Below are 17,240 nucleotides of genomic sequence, written 5' to 3'. Positions count from 1 at the left end.
GAGGCTGAGAGAGAAACAGAAAATTTGGTCTCTGTGTTTGCAGACCAGCAGAGCGTGAACATACATGAGTAGCAACTGGCTTGATTAGAAGGGATTCTAGTTTTCCTAACTGGGGACTTTAGGGCATGGAGCATGCCAGCTCACACCTTCTTCTGTCTGACTTGAATGGGAATCGGGGGTGAAAATTATAATGAGTTTATCTGGTTAGTCACTGGCTTGATAATATCTTTTCCTGTAAGGAGAAAAAGTATTTTCATGAGCTTATGAAGGATACTTTTAATAAATATGGGCTTATGTTCAGATTTTGATTCTGTGTCCCTAGTTACAAAATAAAAATAACAATTTTTAATAAAAATGTCTTTATTTTTCACTAATATCTTCTAACTTAAGAGGCCTGGATTGTGCATCCAATTTAAAGAGGAACTCAACACCTGCCATGTAGAGGCAGGAAAAATCCAATTCTATTCCCATTTCTTACAGAAAAATGATCCATATGTGCTATTGGAGTCACCGTTCCCCTATTTAAAAATACATTGTTGTGATAATTTCATTCAATTTTGTTTTCCATATTGTGTGGTAAGATGCAACAAGATCTGTGGTGTGATTCAGTTATTTGACCATAATTTCTGGTCTCTTTGTCCTCTGTCCTCTGTTCAAAAGTGTCCTTGTCACTATTTTTCTAGCCTGATTTACTATACTCTTCTATCCCTTCTTGCTTTTCTGTTTTAGATTTTTCTGTTGATTTTTCTGTTCCACTTTCTTCCTTCTTGATTTCACATCTATTAGATTCAATTCCAATTTCTCTTCCATGAGATCTCTAAAATATGGCTAGACCAGTGTGTCCATCCATGCTATTTTATGCTGATACAGGACAAAAAAGTGGACATCAAGTCCACTTCTTTGCACGTCTCCAAACTTCCCGTCATGGTCATGTCTCTGCAAGTGTCCAGTTCATGTGAGCTGCTTCCCTGTACATTAATTCACGCTACAAAAACTCGGAAGAAAGGGGTCTAGAGTGCCTGGTAGGATGCTTAGTTCATGTTGTCCAGCCAACACCTGTGAGTTGTAAATTGTGGAGCTCTGTCTCAGGTCTTGATTCTGCTACTGTTCCTCCAGGATAAGCTTATTGAGGTTATTGAACTCTCTGAATGATTTCCCTGCCTCTCTAGGGAGCCCTTTTACTATGTAAGATTCTGCATCGTCTCCCAACTTCTACTTGGTGGCCCATGTAACACTCAGGTAACAAATGAGCTTAAGTAACAAGACTGAGTAAGGATTCTAGGCCCATATTTTGTAAATCTCACCCCCTAAGTAGCATTGCTACAATATTACTTAGTCTAGTAAATCTACAGCAAGTGTTTTAGTAGTGTTTTTCGAAGTCCTCTTTAGATGTTTTGTTGGCCCTTACACTGAACACAAGTCTTAAGTGGATTTCACATATCCTGAAGTGTTTTTTCCTGTACCTATTATCCCCACTCACAATGGAACAACAGTAAACAAAGTCATTAAATAATTAAAAAAAAATTAAACAATGCCTGTTTCTCCATCTGTACAGTAATTACAATTTAGATGTCTAAAATTCTTTTCTATTCCACCTGATTTCTATAAAGTATAAATGTTAAAATTAGCCACCTTCATTATCATCTAATATAACTGCAGTTACAAGGAAGAAGGGAAATTTAACAGAATATTTGTTTACCTTACACTTTGACATTCTATTACTTAGTTTTTATTTTACTTCAAACAGACTTTGAACAAGTAATTGATGAACAATTAAAAATAGTCGAGGAAGTTTATACTTTTATAAGGAGAAGTTAAACAATTTACATCTATATAAATTCTCATAAACTACAATTAATGCCTTAACTTTATAACAGATGTAATAGTTTATTTTAAGTTAACTAAAAAGGATAGTACGTTGTGTGGTATATCTGCAGATTGGTTAATAATATATATGGGTCTAAGGAAAGATCAGAAGATAATTACTAGTTTAGTTCTATCATTTTGAATATGCTTTATTTGTAATTTTCTTTCTGTACCTTATTTATCTCCAATTTTACTTCTAATTTTATTATTCTTCTAATTTTTGGTGTTTTAATGAAAACTGTTCAGACAAAGTTATTATATGATTTATTGAAAAGGGAAACTATTTCTATTTGTGCTAAGGAGAGGTGTTAGAATATTACAGAGTGAACAGAATAGAAGCATACCTTTGAATTAACAGAGTTTGTCTAGTCACTAGCTAATCATTCTTTCTGTAAGTGATCTGTTTGGTTTTACCTATCAGTAAAATGTGCATGCTCAGTCAAATGTGCATACATTCAACTTTAAATGCAGGTGAAGAATATAGGAGGTGTTGAAAGTTTTGATGGAAGACTGTCAAAGCTTTAATGGAGAATTAAAATCATGTGTTCATATCTAGGGTGGTTTTAATGGAAGTAAAATAATCTAAAAAGATGAAGATTAGACTTCTGCTATTAACCATTTTTTTTCTTTAATGTAATAGTTTTCATGCCATTTCATTTTTCTCATTTCAAGGATAGTGCTTCCATACACATTAGCCAGTTTTAGTGTCCTGTCCATGTTTAACAAAGAATTCTTTTAATTTATAAGGCACCTGTACAACCTCAGTGCCATGTGATTTTAGAAAGTCCCAAAGAATCACATTCCTTTTAAATTATGCACTTATGTTTCTGATAATACCTGCTAATCTTGTCAGTCATATATTAGCAAAGTGATGTATTTTTCCCTAGGTGACTAAAGTGTAATATATAATTAATCTGTCATTTTTATGAGCCAAATATCACATGATTAAAATGATGTTTGTGAGCTGCTTTATTTTTATTTTGTATTCCAAATTATGCATTCAATTTTTTTAAAATCCGGGTTTCCTGGAAACTGTGCAAATATGGAATCAGATAGACAGAACCAGGCCTAAATCACTGACAGGCATAATTTCCTTTTTAAATCTAAAAGTTTATAAACCCTAGAATTCTCCCTTCAGATAAAAACAGGGCTCTAACCATTTAAATAACTATTTGGAAAACAATCCCAGGATGAAAGAGAGTATGATCGAAAATGTGCTCAAAACAGGGAAATATTTAGAAGCTGATCCCTCAATGTGATTCTGCTGAACCTGAATATTCTCAGTTGAAATGTCATCATCTTTGCATAAACTTTGTAGCTGTGAGAAATAGCCTGCTGCCCATCGGCTGCCCTTGTCCATCATTAAGATGTAAACTGTGCTGATTAACGGAAAATTGTAAAAAACATGGAGCGGTGTGTTGCCACTTAGTTGTTTGCCTGTAGAAAAAGGGAACACTAATTAAGTTTTTAAAAGACTTCAAATATATTTTACAATGTACATAATAATAATTCCATATTTGTGTATTTAAGGGTGTACTTACAGCTTGACTCAATGGTGTAGCTAAGCAGTTTTGAAAATAGGTTTACTTAAAAGTAGTTTAACTGTTTCCTCTTATTCTAAAGCACTGAAAATAGAGAACACCAATAACCACTCAGTAGATGCTTCTAAAATGCATAGCTTGGAGAAAGACTTCTAGTTTCCAACACTGAGCATTGATAAGCACAACAATGAACCTATGAATATGTTCCATATTTTTAAAAGAATCTAATTTGCTGCTAGTATTACAGCAAGGAAGAACACATCAGTAATTACAGCTATAATCCACTTTCCTTTTTGCTTTTTTTCCAAAATACCTCAAAAATTGAGTGTGTCGAAAGCAGTTTGAACTGGACATGGTATTTTAAATACTTTTTAACTGGACATAGCAATTATTTCTGCCAGTGGGAAAAAATAAATAGAAGAAAGTAGAATTTTTCAGTTCAAGAGTGCCAAGAAATGTGGTGTTTATAGTAATAGACTGATTTGGTGTGCATTAGTGAAAAATGTTTTGCTGAGTTCTCCTTGCTTGTAAAAATTCTCTCACAACTCCTTTCCCTCTGCATTTTGCATATAGAATTGTGAAGTAGGTGTTTATAGCATCAGCATTTTAAAGTCACTGATATCTGGGCAGATCCTGTCTTAGGAGTGCAAAGAATTTTCTTTCCCCTTTATCACTGTTTAGCACGTTATTTTTCCTGCCCTTTCCACTGCTTGTAATAGGAGAGTCAAGTCCTTTTTGGTTTAAATTCTCTGTTTCTCTTCTTCCTCCTGATTAAACTGCTGAATGTCTTCTTCTTGTTAAATTCCCACAGAAACAAGGGTTCTGTACACAAGACCGTAAGAGCAAAAGGCAAGAAACTGAGGAATCAGATCCATGTTCTTCTTTCCCTTTATCTCAATAGTGCTTTTAGTAAACTGGTCTGGAGCTGCACAGAAGCCAGCTTTATCCCTAGACAAAAACCTCTTCTAATTTGCCTCTCCTCCAATCACATCAGTGAGGCTGATCAGTCCATTCCATGTAAAACAATGGGGAAAACATTAAGGAGAAACTGGCAAATGCTTCCATTTCAAAGTTTTCAGAGGAAATATAATGTGTAGCGTGGCAAATGGCCTACTAAAATAGTACATTCTATATACACAGGAGATTGAGCCAACTAGCTTTTGTTTTCTTTTCAGAGGACTATCTTCTGGCCTTGACACTGCAGTATTTTTGGTAGGAAATATACTCTGTAAAGCCCAGACCCTGCAAGAATAGAGAAATGGTTTGCCTGGTGACATTTTCAGTGAACAATACTGACAGACTGTCCTTTTGCTTTTGCTTTTCTCTGTTTTAAAATGTGCTCTGATCTACTTTGGTACTTTCTTAAGTACCTTTGAATAGTATAGCAGTTCATTAGACTAATGCGGCTAAAATGTTGGGGTGATGGTTCTTACAGATGGAGCATATACCAAGCAGAGCCAGCACAGCTTTAATTTCTTTGAATCTAACAGTGTCTTTTCTATGTATTTTGTTTCAGAATTAAAGTGGCTCAACAATCAGTAAGCAAGTTAACTGCAGAGAAGAAAGTTGAAACGAAGAAAATCAATCCTACAGCTAGCCTGGTATGATGTGTTTCTCAGTATGACATTCAGAAGGATTTTTGTGACACTATTCTTGTCATTTAGAATGATTATGTGTTTCTGCTGTTGCTGAAGTGTAACGTAACATGTTTAGTTTGGGCATAGCAGAGTGGTTTTCTTCCCAAGGAGAAACCTTTAAGTTTATGTCCTATGGTAGTCCAACAGATAGGTTTAAAACTTAGTTTAGGTATGCCTAAGTGTGGCTCTGCTATTTTATACAGCAAAAGATATAAGAGCTGCTTTTCTGGTTTCTTCTCCGCTTCTACCGAAGGTTCTTGTATTTTCTTCCATGCTGTGTAGGCTGCATACATTTGCCCAATGGCCAAGTGTCTTGTTTTTTTCAAAAGCTTACGAAATCTTGTTTGCTGTATCAAACAATGGTAGAAGGGATTAAATCTCCATTTTGTTTCTTGCTGTTTCCCAGTTTTTTTGATATGACAGAAAAAGAAGACTAATAATTTACACTGTAGATAAAACCTTTTCTGTCTCTGTGCAAGGCACGCAGGTTAGATCAGCATTTCTTAAACTGTAGGAAGCAAGAGACTAAGGGAAGAAAATGTGCATGAAGGAATCAAGATATTTCCATTCCCAGCAGAGCATATCAGTTGCAGGGCAGGCAGCAGAGATATGAAGGACTACACTTGTTTGGGTCACTAAACAACATAATCTAGCTAATGTTAAATTAGAGCCTTTATGTCAGCAGAAATCATTCCAGACGAGAGAAGGTATTAGACTCACATGAATTGGAAATGTATCTGGTATTCTGTGGCTCCACTGGTCTTCACGGAGCTGCATATTTTTAACGGCACACAGTATTTGACAAGTGTATAACTAAAGAAAGCTCGGTTTCTCTACAGTAAGTAATGACCTGGTTCTGAGCTTTTCATGGATGCTTCAGACATTAATTTCTTTTTAATTAAAGAAAACTCTAATGTACTTTGACTCATTTAGTACTTCTCAGTCTTCTAGACCAAATGCTCATGGCAACTTGAGAGGAGGTAGAAATTATAGACATAGTAAAACTCTTCCTTTTTCATTCACAGAAAGAAAGATTACGTCAAAAAGAAGCCAGCGTGACGGCCAACTGAAAGAAGAAAGATAAAAATGATAGTGTACTTTATACCTTGCATGTTGCTTTACTACATCCATGGCCCAGGGAGCACCTTATATTAGATACTGAATTGTGCTTTTCTAATCTGTTCCAAGACAATCCACTAAAGACTTTTCAGTTCCTTCAGAGGAGTTTGTATATTCAGTGGAGGGAATTCTAAGGTTTTTACATGGGAACTAAAAATTATTTTCTGTAACTCTTCCTTACATTGCTTAAAATGCATCTGGTTGTTAATGCTTATTTAAAGTACTCTGTGAATAATGCATTCATGTGGAAGAGCTAAAATGAGCATCATGGATGCTAAGTAATGACTAACAACCTGTAGGTTATTTGCAGGGCTTTGGGTAGATGAAAGCAAATATGCCATTCAGCTCACAAAAGACTATTATATCATCCTTTTTGTTACTTCAGCAGTAACTGAGGTAAAATTGACTGATTCTAAATAATTTCACAGTGTCTAAGTATTGGATGCATCTTTCTAAAATTGATTAGAAGTAATTATAGATTTATGCTGTATTTTACTATAAATATTTTTATAGAAGCTCAAGCTTATGCCATACTTTAAAATGGAAGCAATATTTTGCACATGAAAAGGAATAGCTTCAAATTATTTAGTTTTATGATTGATGGCATGACTGATTCATTATTTTTTATGGTTTTAACCTGACATTTCCTAAATTTTGCGCTTCAAAAGAAAAATGTATGTTTTTATTACAGTATATATTGAAAATATCAGTTCCATAAAATGATGGTTTTATTAGTCATTATTCATTAAACTGAAATACAGTATGTCTCCATGAAGCTACACATTTGCCATTAAATCTCTACCTTTCCCTTCTATTGAAAGCTTTCTTTTAAACAGTGAATATCTCCCTCTAAAATATATTATGCAATCTGCTTTTGTCCCCCTATATTTGTATGAAGAATGTGTCCAGCATACATACACACACACACATATATATATATAATTTTAAAAGTAAAATGAGGAAGAAATAAGAGTCTCACTGTCCTCTTGTAACATTATAACCTTTGCACATAAAGTAGCATACCCTGAAAAAAAAAACTAAAGAATATCCACAGTTACTTGAGGATCCTTGCTGTATTTTAGGGATTCGGACTCTTACACAGAGACGTTGAATCAGTAGCTAATTTAAAGTAAAACAGAAAAGTGATTTTTCAATACGAATAGGTAATGGCCTGTACATAGGCACAACAAACTAGAGAAAACATGATTCTACTTGCCGTCCATAAGAGAGACATCCCCTTCTTTATGTTAATGGTGTTTGAAGTTGATTTAGAATGTAGGTAAAGCAAAAAGTACAAAAAGGTTATGGGGGAAGGTATTAGTCCTTAAGTTAAAGATTTCATATATTGCAGGTTTCTTAAATGAGTACCTCTCTCATTCCTGCATAAATAAAAATAAGGGAAGCAAGATTCCTTGTGTCTTTTGGAGTTTCTAGCTGCTGCAGATATCCCTTACACTCAAGATTATAAGCATAATTCTTATGAAAGCAGACAACAATATATCAGCAAAAGTAATTTGATTTGTAGTTTGACTATTCCCATTGCAGAGAAATAAATTCTAAATATTTAAGTTTTCCTTCTTCCACCAAATAGGTAAAGTACATTTGTTTCCAATATTATTAGTGATAATAATAATAGGAGCAATCATGCTTATGGAAGCCAAAGAACAACAATAAGCAAGGCAATTCTGATGAGTGTTAAAGCAAACAAATGTTGAGTTTGATATGGCTTTCCACCTATCATGAAGATAGTGTATATTGCCATTTGACTTGATCGGGAATTTTTCGATGAAACGTTTTCCTTGAAATATTGATCAACAAGAGTAGAACTCTTTGTGAAAAAAAGATTGGTTTTGGAAATTCTCGTTAGAAATATATTATGGAAATAGTTTTTAAATGATTGAAGTATCTTGTTTCAAAATTTTTAAATGTGAAGTTTTGTTTTTGACTTCAAATTGACTTTTCATTTTGAAATGTTGAAAAGTGTATGTAAAAAGGGATTAAAATTATTGATGTAAAGCATTCCTTGATCAGATTTATAATTCCTTTTTCAGATTATAATTTTGCCAAAGTGTTGAGAATTTGGGCTACTTTTTCAGAAGATTCAAAAATGTAGCACAGAGACATTGTTTCTTCCTCATCTTCAAATCTACTGATTTTCCTTTCAAGATAGACATTATGATTCCAGCTTCACCCATTACTTAAATCCTCTACTGTTAGTTGAACTATTTTTAAGTGAAGAAAAGAATTCACCCATACTCTTTTACTCATTCTCTCAAGACTTTAAGACTCTCTGCTGGAATTCATCAGATAAATATCACATTTACACCCCTAGTGATACCCAGAAATGTCTTCAGACAGTGATCGAAGTGACAATGGTACACCTGCCGACCTTAACTGAAATGTTGTATTAGAGAAGAGATATTAACCGATAATATATTTCCATGTAAGCTGTGTAATTATAAAATATGTAGATACTATAGATATAACAAGCAAGCATCAACCAGCATTCATCTTGAGTCACCAAGTGGCACCAAAAGTTTTGGTTTAAGCTTGCATTTAGCTTGGTACCTGACTTTACCATGAGCTTTCTAGTCTGGGTGGAATAAAAGGAGAGAAGGAGAAAAGAAAGAAAATAAAAAGATGGAATGGAAGTCTCTGGTACATGTCTACATTGCTGTTAATGAAGTAAAAGTAAAGAGTGGACTAAATGAAGCCAAACAGCAATAGCTAGACAGTTAGAATTTTCTGGGATATGTATTTTAAAATATGTCTACACTGCATAGAAGTCACTCTGTGACTACAAAGTAGACGTGGCTTAAGAGAATGTTTTCCTGTTTTCTGTTTTGTTTTCAACTCATCTGTTATTGCCAAGCTTCTCAAAGACTCTAAAGCAAAGCACTATTAAACTCCATATTACTCAGTAGGTGCATATTACTCAGGAAAACTATATACTTTACTGATTTACAAATTGAAGTACTACGACGAATTCAGTTTCAATGAGTAAATATCAATAATTTGTGAAGTGCTCTTTACCTTATTTACATTATCACTTACTGATTTAAAAATTAAAGACCTTTTAGCATCTCTGAGATATTTTGACTATATAAGTTACATTTTCACTATGTTCTTATTAATCTGTGAAAACTGCCCAGGTGTTATTCCATGACTAACCCATGTAAATATTTAATCATGTGCTTTATTATAGAGTTGTAACTGTCTAGATTGAATAGTATTATACTTTGCTATAATTTCTGTACATACAGAAGATTAAAGTAGAATGGATGGCATATTCAAAAAGCAGAGAGGAAAATAATTGAACATCTCAAGAGATTCTAGGAAGGATAAAGTTTACATAGGATTTCAACCTTTCTGAATTGCTGAGGATATCTGCTCCAACAAGATATAAACAGCCAGGGTATCTCTGAGCAGTCAATTTTTTTTCTACATGAAAAATGAATAAAATATTTTGTTTTCCATATGAGGTACAGGGTTCTTATTGCCCTGATTTTCCAGTAAATTGTTAGCAATTTCTTTCTTAGATCTAAACATCTTTCCTAGCTGAAGAATATGAGGCAGTAGAAGACTCTGCATTTACTCATTTAATGCTACTATTTCTTCACTGTTTCAGGTCAATATCTTAAAAATAGATGCCTTAATCTTGTGTGGGTGTGAAATTTCAGAAACACCCAAGCAAGTTAGAACTATTCACCTCATTACAGCATTTATGTGCTTTTGAAAATCCACCTTCTTAATCTGTGTTTAGGCACCTGTGTAAACATATTTTCAGAAAATCATATCCACCTAGTTTATGCTCATATTTGGCCTTGTCTTGATTTTGTTCAATATTGTTATGGATCTCACTCTTTCTTTGTCCCTCCCACCTCTCCCCACACTTTCTTTTTCTTTCTTTTCATTTTTTTTTTTTTAATACCTTTAGAATTTATTGATGTTAGTTAGTGAATTTCTGGATTTGCAGTCTGGAGAGCTCTCTTTGGTATTCTTCTTCTGAAGATAAGCCTATGTATTTGCACATAAATGTAAAGAAAATTAAAAAGCAAGTTAAGAGGTAATGACTATAGTCAATAAGTTGCTTCACAGAGAGAAAATACTAGGGACTAAATGGTTCCTTGAGCCAGCAAAGAAGAATATATTAAAAAAAAAAAAAAAAAAAAAAACAAAACACAAAAACAAGCAAACAAAAAAAAACCCAACCAAACAAAAAAACACTTAAAATGAGATAAATTAAAATTAGAAATAAATTCCAAACTATTAGTAATGAGACCAGTTAACCACTGGAAGAAGTTAGCAAAGATAGTTGTGGTTCCTCCATTTTCTGATGCTTTCAAAACAGGATGGAACATCTTTCTGACAGGTTTATGTAGTCTAATACAACTTATTGGACTCAGTTCAGATGTACTTAAGTGGCATCCCATATTCATTGACTCAACAGTTCAAATAGTTTCTTTAGACAGAAAAATGTAAGAATAAGTATGTCAAAAGACCTAATAAAGTTTTTTTGTCTCAGCTGTAATGAAATGTTCTTATTCAAGCCAGAAGAGTTCTTTGTTGTGATTTTAAATTTAAAATATGACAGATAGGGTGGTTTAGAACAACACAATGCAGGAAAAACATTGTCAAATTACAAACATTCATATTTCAAATGATTAATTGATTAATATCTGTCTGATGCATTTTGTGGTATTTACAAAGTAGCAAATTTGTATCCTCAGGAATTCAACACTGTTTTAGAGATTCCCAATCTAGGTCTGAGAAAACCGGCATTTTGGATTGTGCAATGTGAAATCCCAGAATTACGGAAGCACTAGTTCCTTAGTATTTGTCAAAGGTTTGAGGATACGCAAGGGAGTTTACCTTGGGTGCAGCTAACATGATGCAAAATTTAAGTAACGGTTACTCCTTTTAGTGAATTATCACATTTGACTTGTTAATATCATTAGCAAACATTTTCACTGCTCAACAGGGTTTGAACCATACCAATTTTATGCAATTGTTTTGGAGATCTAAATTTTAAAAGTTGTGCAAGCAAAACTGGTAGAACTCTTCAAAAGTACTTGGTTTTCAAAGTTTTTATCAAAATGCCTGCAAGAACTTTTCTTCATCTTTTTTTTTTTTTTTTCATTTTTTTCAATTAAGTAATCTCTTAGAAACATTACTGTTAAGATGGATGATGGGGTTTTTTCCAACTTGTTTAAAATATGATGCACCTAAACTCTGTAATATTTTCAGTAAATTTGGCAAGCTTCAACTGGCTTTGAACAGTTTTTATTTGATACCTCATTGAATTCAAACTTTTAAATTAGAGCCTCTTTGTAAAATGTACGCACTGAGTATAAGAGAATATTTGTTTTAAGAAGCAATGAAATAAAAATGTCAAACAGATAGCTGATAACTGTACCACCTTCCTGGGAGGACATTATCAAGTAGCACAAGGTTTCCCATAGTGTAGAACAGCATTGTATTTCCTGTGGCTGGTTTCTGCCAGATGTCTTCTTAGAGTAAATTAAAGGCAATTATTATATATATATATATACATATATATATATATTTCTGTTTAATTTCATTTCATACTTTGTCACCTTAATGTCATCTTCAAGAATCTAATATTGAGGTAACATGAAGCCTTTCCATAGAGGCTGATAGTCTAAGTGCTTATATATGCAAGTAGTTTTATTTATATATGTTTTCCTGTGGCCCACACAGTAAATAATATCCATAGAAGACATTATGGAACCAAATAAAATCTCTTTTAGAATCCTGTTATGAAAATTATCCTGAACTATCCCAATATGAGACAAGGATTTCTTTTCTGTGGTAGGATCTGCTTCAAAAGGTTTTGGAGCTCTGAGAGCTTTTGAAGGATGGAGGATAAGCTCAAAGTCCTAAAGAGCACTATCTGAGATTCATGTACTGTGTTGATTCTGACACACAGCATCCTTATAGGTTAAGCTCAAGTGACTTCAGTGGCTTAAGCTCCTCCTCAAGAGGAGCTGTAAAGCCTGCTCACTGGTCAATAGGATTTCTTTAATCTTTTTTTGAATCTGAACAAGATTGTATTTGTCAATCTGAATTACATATTAGAAAAATTTAAATGGTACATTTTCTCTGACTTCCCCCAGAGAAACCAAGCTTGTAGTTCCATATTTTTACTTTCTCATTTGGCATGCTCTAAATGCATTCCACTGTAGTTGGACAAATGCTCATCCTGGGCAACTATCCACAGATAATATGTTATAGAAAACTGTGTGGATGTCAAATAATATAGCACTATTTCCTACTGTTGGAGCATCAATAGTCAGCAAATGAACTTATATATTGTATATCACCTGATGTGTATTTCTTAGTTGTAAAGTAGTTTAAGGAATGTATTGCCATTAGCAATTAATGACTATAAACTGGAGAAAAGCCATGTTCTTCTTATAGTTCTTTTTTTTTTTTTTTCTCTTACTATAATGAAGTTTTGTGTTGTGGTTATCTATCTTCGAGATTTTAGGGGGAAGGTACCATTTTGTAATGAATCAAAATAGAAAAAAGTCACAGTTCTGTTCTATATTAAATCTGACAGGAAGGTGAAGGAACAAAGCTATTTTCATTCCGCATAAAAAAAGTACTTTTTTTTCTGATTCCTTTTCATATGGTTATTCATTTTGTGATACAGTCTGGTGAAGGGCTGTAAAGAAATTAGAAGGTTCAGCGGCGAATCTCATTCCTTCAAGATTCTCTGCAATGTTCAAATTCAGCAAACTGGCAGGGGAAACTGCTCCTCATCACCGTTTTTCTTCAGCAATTTATAGAATTCCCCACTCTCCTCCTTTTATTAAAAGTCACATCCTTGCCAAACTGGTTGCTAAAGATCCAAGAACAACTCAACTATTGGGTGAGGAGAAGTTAATTAACTTCCAAACCACGATGAAGACTTACACAGCTTTACTGAGCACGAGTTCAACCCTCTTAATTCACCTAAGTTGAACACAACTCAGTTTCAAGGAGTTAGGCAATTGATACAGCATTTTCATGGATTTCTGTTACTTACCATTTTACATCAGGAAAGCCTGTCTCTGGGTAGGAGTATATATATATATATAGAGAGAGAGAGAGAGAGAGATGAGCCCTATAAATCTCACTATTTGTTTCTAGCCAATTTTCATTTGAAGATATGCATCCTCACATAAGTTCCTGTTGAAGTGTTGGGTTTTGTTTGTTTTAATTAAGAGATTATATTATCTCAGAAAATCAATCCATCTTTGTCTTGGAACAGGGGCTTGAGTAATAGTCAGATGAAATAGCCTGTGTACTGGCTCAGAAGGTCAGTTTGGTAACTACTGCAGGCTGAACAACACAGTTTCATCTGCATATATCTCAGTATAGAGACACTCTTGAGAGAATGTCAAGTTCAGAAAAGATATGTCAGATGAAATGCATCCTTGTCACATTGGTCTGGTTTTGAAGCATCAATGCTAACTTCTGCAAAGGACAAGAAGACTCATGTTCCATGTCAGATGGGATTGAATACAGGCTTTTTACAGAGAATTAGTAAAAGTACTCCTAAAAGGAGCTCTCAGCAAAGCCGTGAGTGCCCAGCTGATGACTGGCAATGTGTTGCCCAGGAGCGAAAGAATTAGTTTTATAGGTTTTTTTTAAATCTATAGTTATTATAATGACACTTCATTTTTGGGGGTATATCAGCCTCAAGAAGAAAAGCTGCCCCTCTCATTGTACTGAGCCTTTAGTCTCTGCAGTACAAATCTTAAAGCTTCACCATGTTCAGAAGTTATAGGAAGCAAAAATGGAAAAATATTTTGAGAGGAATCAGAGTTGGCCTCTGGAAAGTAGGATTATAGTATGATTTTCAACTTTCATTTAGTTATTTTGAATATTTCTTTGTTTTCTTTTCCAGTAATTTTGAGTTGAATAGTTGCACTGTTGAACATTATTGTTGTTGGTTCACTTCCCTCTCTCGCTATTACCCAAAGCTCTCAAAATACAGGCCTCTTTGGCTGGTTAACTTCTCTTTGAAGATGTAGCAAAACAGCAAATTCTCTCACATTGCTATTTATATTCTCTATGTACCTAGCAAGTTTCACAGACATAACAGGGTTTAAGTCTCTCATGTCCATATGGGATTTGCTTTAATAAAAATCTGGGTTGCTTGAATGTTCACACATGTACTCAGCAGCTATATATTTGTTGTCATTTGAATTAATCTCAACTTTGCATTTTTCATGCCACAGAATGTACAGCAAAAATAATGGAATATTAGTATAGTTTAGGTTTTTTGGTTTTCAGGAGTCAAACTCCTTTGGGTAATTCTTGACTAAATATGTTATAATTGTCCAAAAAGAATAAGCTAAATAGATTCAGGTGGTTTTTTTCCCTCCTTCTCATTGTAATTACGTGTGTGTGTGTGTTTCTACTAGGCATCTGAAAGTTTAGTTTTCTCAAAAACAGTATGTGCACATGATTAACTTTGTAAAAGTTACAGTAGTGGTATGGAGTATTTATTTTTAAACTAAATTCTTAAGGAACCATTGACTGTAAATAAAAGACTATATTTTCCTCCTCAGTATTTTTGTTCATCTTATCAGTTGTATTTTTGTATGCAAAATCTATTTTGAGATACTGTGGGTTTCTCTGTTTAAATAATTCTGTCTAAATAATGTTTTATATTTACACTGCTTTACTGATCCACTTAATATTCCAGGTTCAGTGTGCTTGTTAAAAAGATACACAATATTTTGGGGATCTGCAATGAACTCAAATATGTAGTTTACTGATTTAAATTTCATGAAGGCATTTTAATAAATGTTGGGAGGGGTTTGCATCTGAAACAATTTGTACACACGTCTGGGGATCTGGATATTCTTTTAGTTCTCATGCCACTTCTGGCAACTTGTCACATTTCCAAGTACATAATATTGAAAAGCTCTTCGACACTTTTCAGGAACTCAGAGCATACTGCCCACAAAATTATACTGAAATAGTATCTCAAAGGCAAGTATCATTCATGTCTCCAGACACTAATATTTAGGTTTCATTATCTAAGGGGAAAAAAAAATTCTACGTTACATTGTAATTTTATCAATATTTTACGGCTACTTTTATTACTCTAGACTGATAGCCTAGGAAACCACACTGTAGATCATTAGAGATTTTGTTTTTCAGCTTCTCTACAGCCAGCATACAAAGCAATTACAATTTAAGTATAAAATTATAGAGTAAATTCATCCAGCAACTGACCATTAGGAGAGTACAGAAACTGGAAGCATCTTCACCAGAATGGTCAACCACTCCCTAAAGACTGGTGTATTTTAGCTAGTTTTGAGGGGGTTTAGTCATTCACACATCACATAAAGCTAAAATAGAAAGAATGTTATTTGGTTTTAGATGTTTCTGAGAATGGTGTTAGTGTGTTTGTTTGGAAATCATTATCTGTAGCAAATCAGAGGCTGGAGTGCTCATGTCAACAGAGAATAAGAGCAAAGATATTCTGTGAAGCACCTTGAAAATCATAACTACTCAGGTTAAAAGAGAGACTCAGTGTAAATACTCAACAAATCTAGAGCAACATGATCAAACCAATGGTTTTTGGTTTGAAAAGTTTCATTTCTCATCACAGAAAATACTACTGCATTGAGACTGGAGAAGGCAAGGATCTGAGCAAGGATTTCAGCCATACAATGAATTGAAGATGCTAGATTGAAATAATCATCAAGATGTAGACATTAACCGAATGTGAAGAACTGTTTGCAATCAGTTTTCTGTAGAGAAGAAGGAGACATGTAGATCTTGGGAAGACATGCTAGGTGGTTAAATACCATGATGATGCGCATGGTAGAAATATTGAGGTAGATGCCAAACAGTTAAGCACGTATGTAATGAGTTAGATGATCCTAATTAAAGTTAGCTAAGCCAAAGCAATTCAGCATAGACACAGTTGCTCAGATGTTTTAAGCTTTTTTGCTTGGAATCTTACTGATATGCCAAGATGTCATATGACAGCTTGTTTTTCTTTCTCAACATGAACAACTGGTTTAGTGTTCATTAGGAACCTAAATTTGACCCTCAGGTCCAAGAGAAGTGTTGGAGTCCTGAAGTTCTTGAACTGTCTTTTGCCTTCTTGAAATGCAAGATTTTTTCAGCAACTCACACGACGTAGCCAAAGAGCAGTATTTGCCATAGTGCTGTGCTAGTTGTTCTGAGGGATAAATACCACATGCAGGGAAGAAAATACATCAGATTAAGTGAATTTATTTCCAAGAATAAACCTACATACTAACACCAAAATTGAACAAAATCCAAAATAGTGAGACCAATCCTGAAATTCTAAAATAAATGCTACTCTTCTGAACATACAAAGCTCTCATTAGACATAAACCTGATTTTTTATGCTGTAGATATCTTCATTATATAATTGTTAGTGTATTTCAGTTCTAGAGTTATTGAAAGGTACTATTTAATAAATACAGAATGAATTTATGATAGACTGCTGTTAAGTGCTTTAAGATGAAATGTCTGCTTCTAGTTAACAGGCAGATGAGACTAATATGATTAAATAAATTCAGAGCTGCACTGTTATGTATCTGTAAATACTACAACTATTTATCCGTGGGTTAAAGTTGGAGATAAAACCAGGCAATTATTCCTAAGTCATTTTGTTTATAAATATGCGGATACATATATATATGCATGTGTATATTATTATGTATATATACACACACATCTCTAATAGAAGCTAAGCTATTTATATGACAAAATAAGTTTATTCTGTCATAGGTTTAATATCTATATTTCACAAATATATGATGAAATTTTCATACATCCATTGGTTCAGGAAAGGATAGTTAGCAAAAGTCAATATTAAAAACTGGAATACTCTAGTTATTGAAATAATTTAAACGCAAATGTGCTGATGACAGTAGTGTTTGAGACACGCTTATCAGAAAACTTTAATTAAAGCAGACTGGAGATTTCTATGTATAACCTCTTTCATGAGACACATCCCAAGGTGCTTTGCAAAATAATGAAATTAACAATGCAAATATTGATGAATACACCAGGT

The 17,240-nt window shown here is 33.8% G+C and overlaps 1 protein-coding gene across 2 annotated transcripts in view; it reads left to right on the top strand.

Annotated features, from left to right (window-relative positions):
* The window catches only part of FMN1 (formin 1), a 146,109-nt gene extending 131,365 nt beyond the window's left edge, over positions 1-14,744 (top strand). For both annotated transcript variants that reach the window (XM_005502448.3, XM_065064211.1), the window contains 2 exons: positions 4,924-5,008; positions 6,070-14,744. In XM_005502448.3, coding sequence (XP_005502505.2) covers positions 4,924-5,008; positions 6,070-6,114 — 130 coding nt within the window. In that variant the 3' untranslated portion in view covers positions 6,115-14,744. The remainder of the gene's footprint in view (positions 1-4,923; positions 5,009-6,069) is intronic.
* Positions 14,745-17,240: the final 2,496 nt, after the last annotated feature.

The sequence above is a fragment of the Columba livia genome, chromosome 5 (genome assembly GCF_036013475.1).
Source record: "Columba livia isolate bColLiv1 breed racing homer chromosome 5, bColLiv1.pat.W.v2, whole genome shotgun sequence".
Lineage (NCBI taxonomy): Eukaryota > Metazoa > Chordata > Aves > Columbiformes > Columbidae > Columba > Columba livia.
Note: the sequence above shows the minus strand (reverse complement) of the source record. Positions and strands in the feature narration are given on the sequence as shown.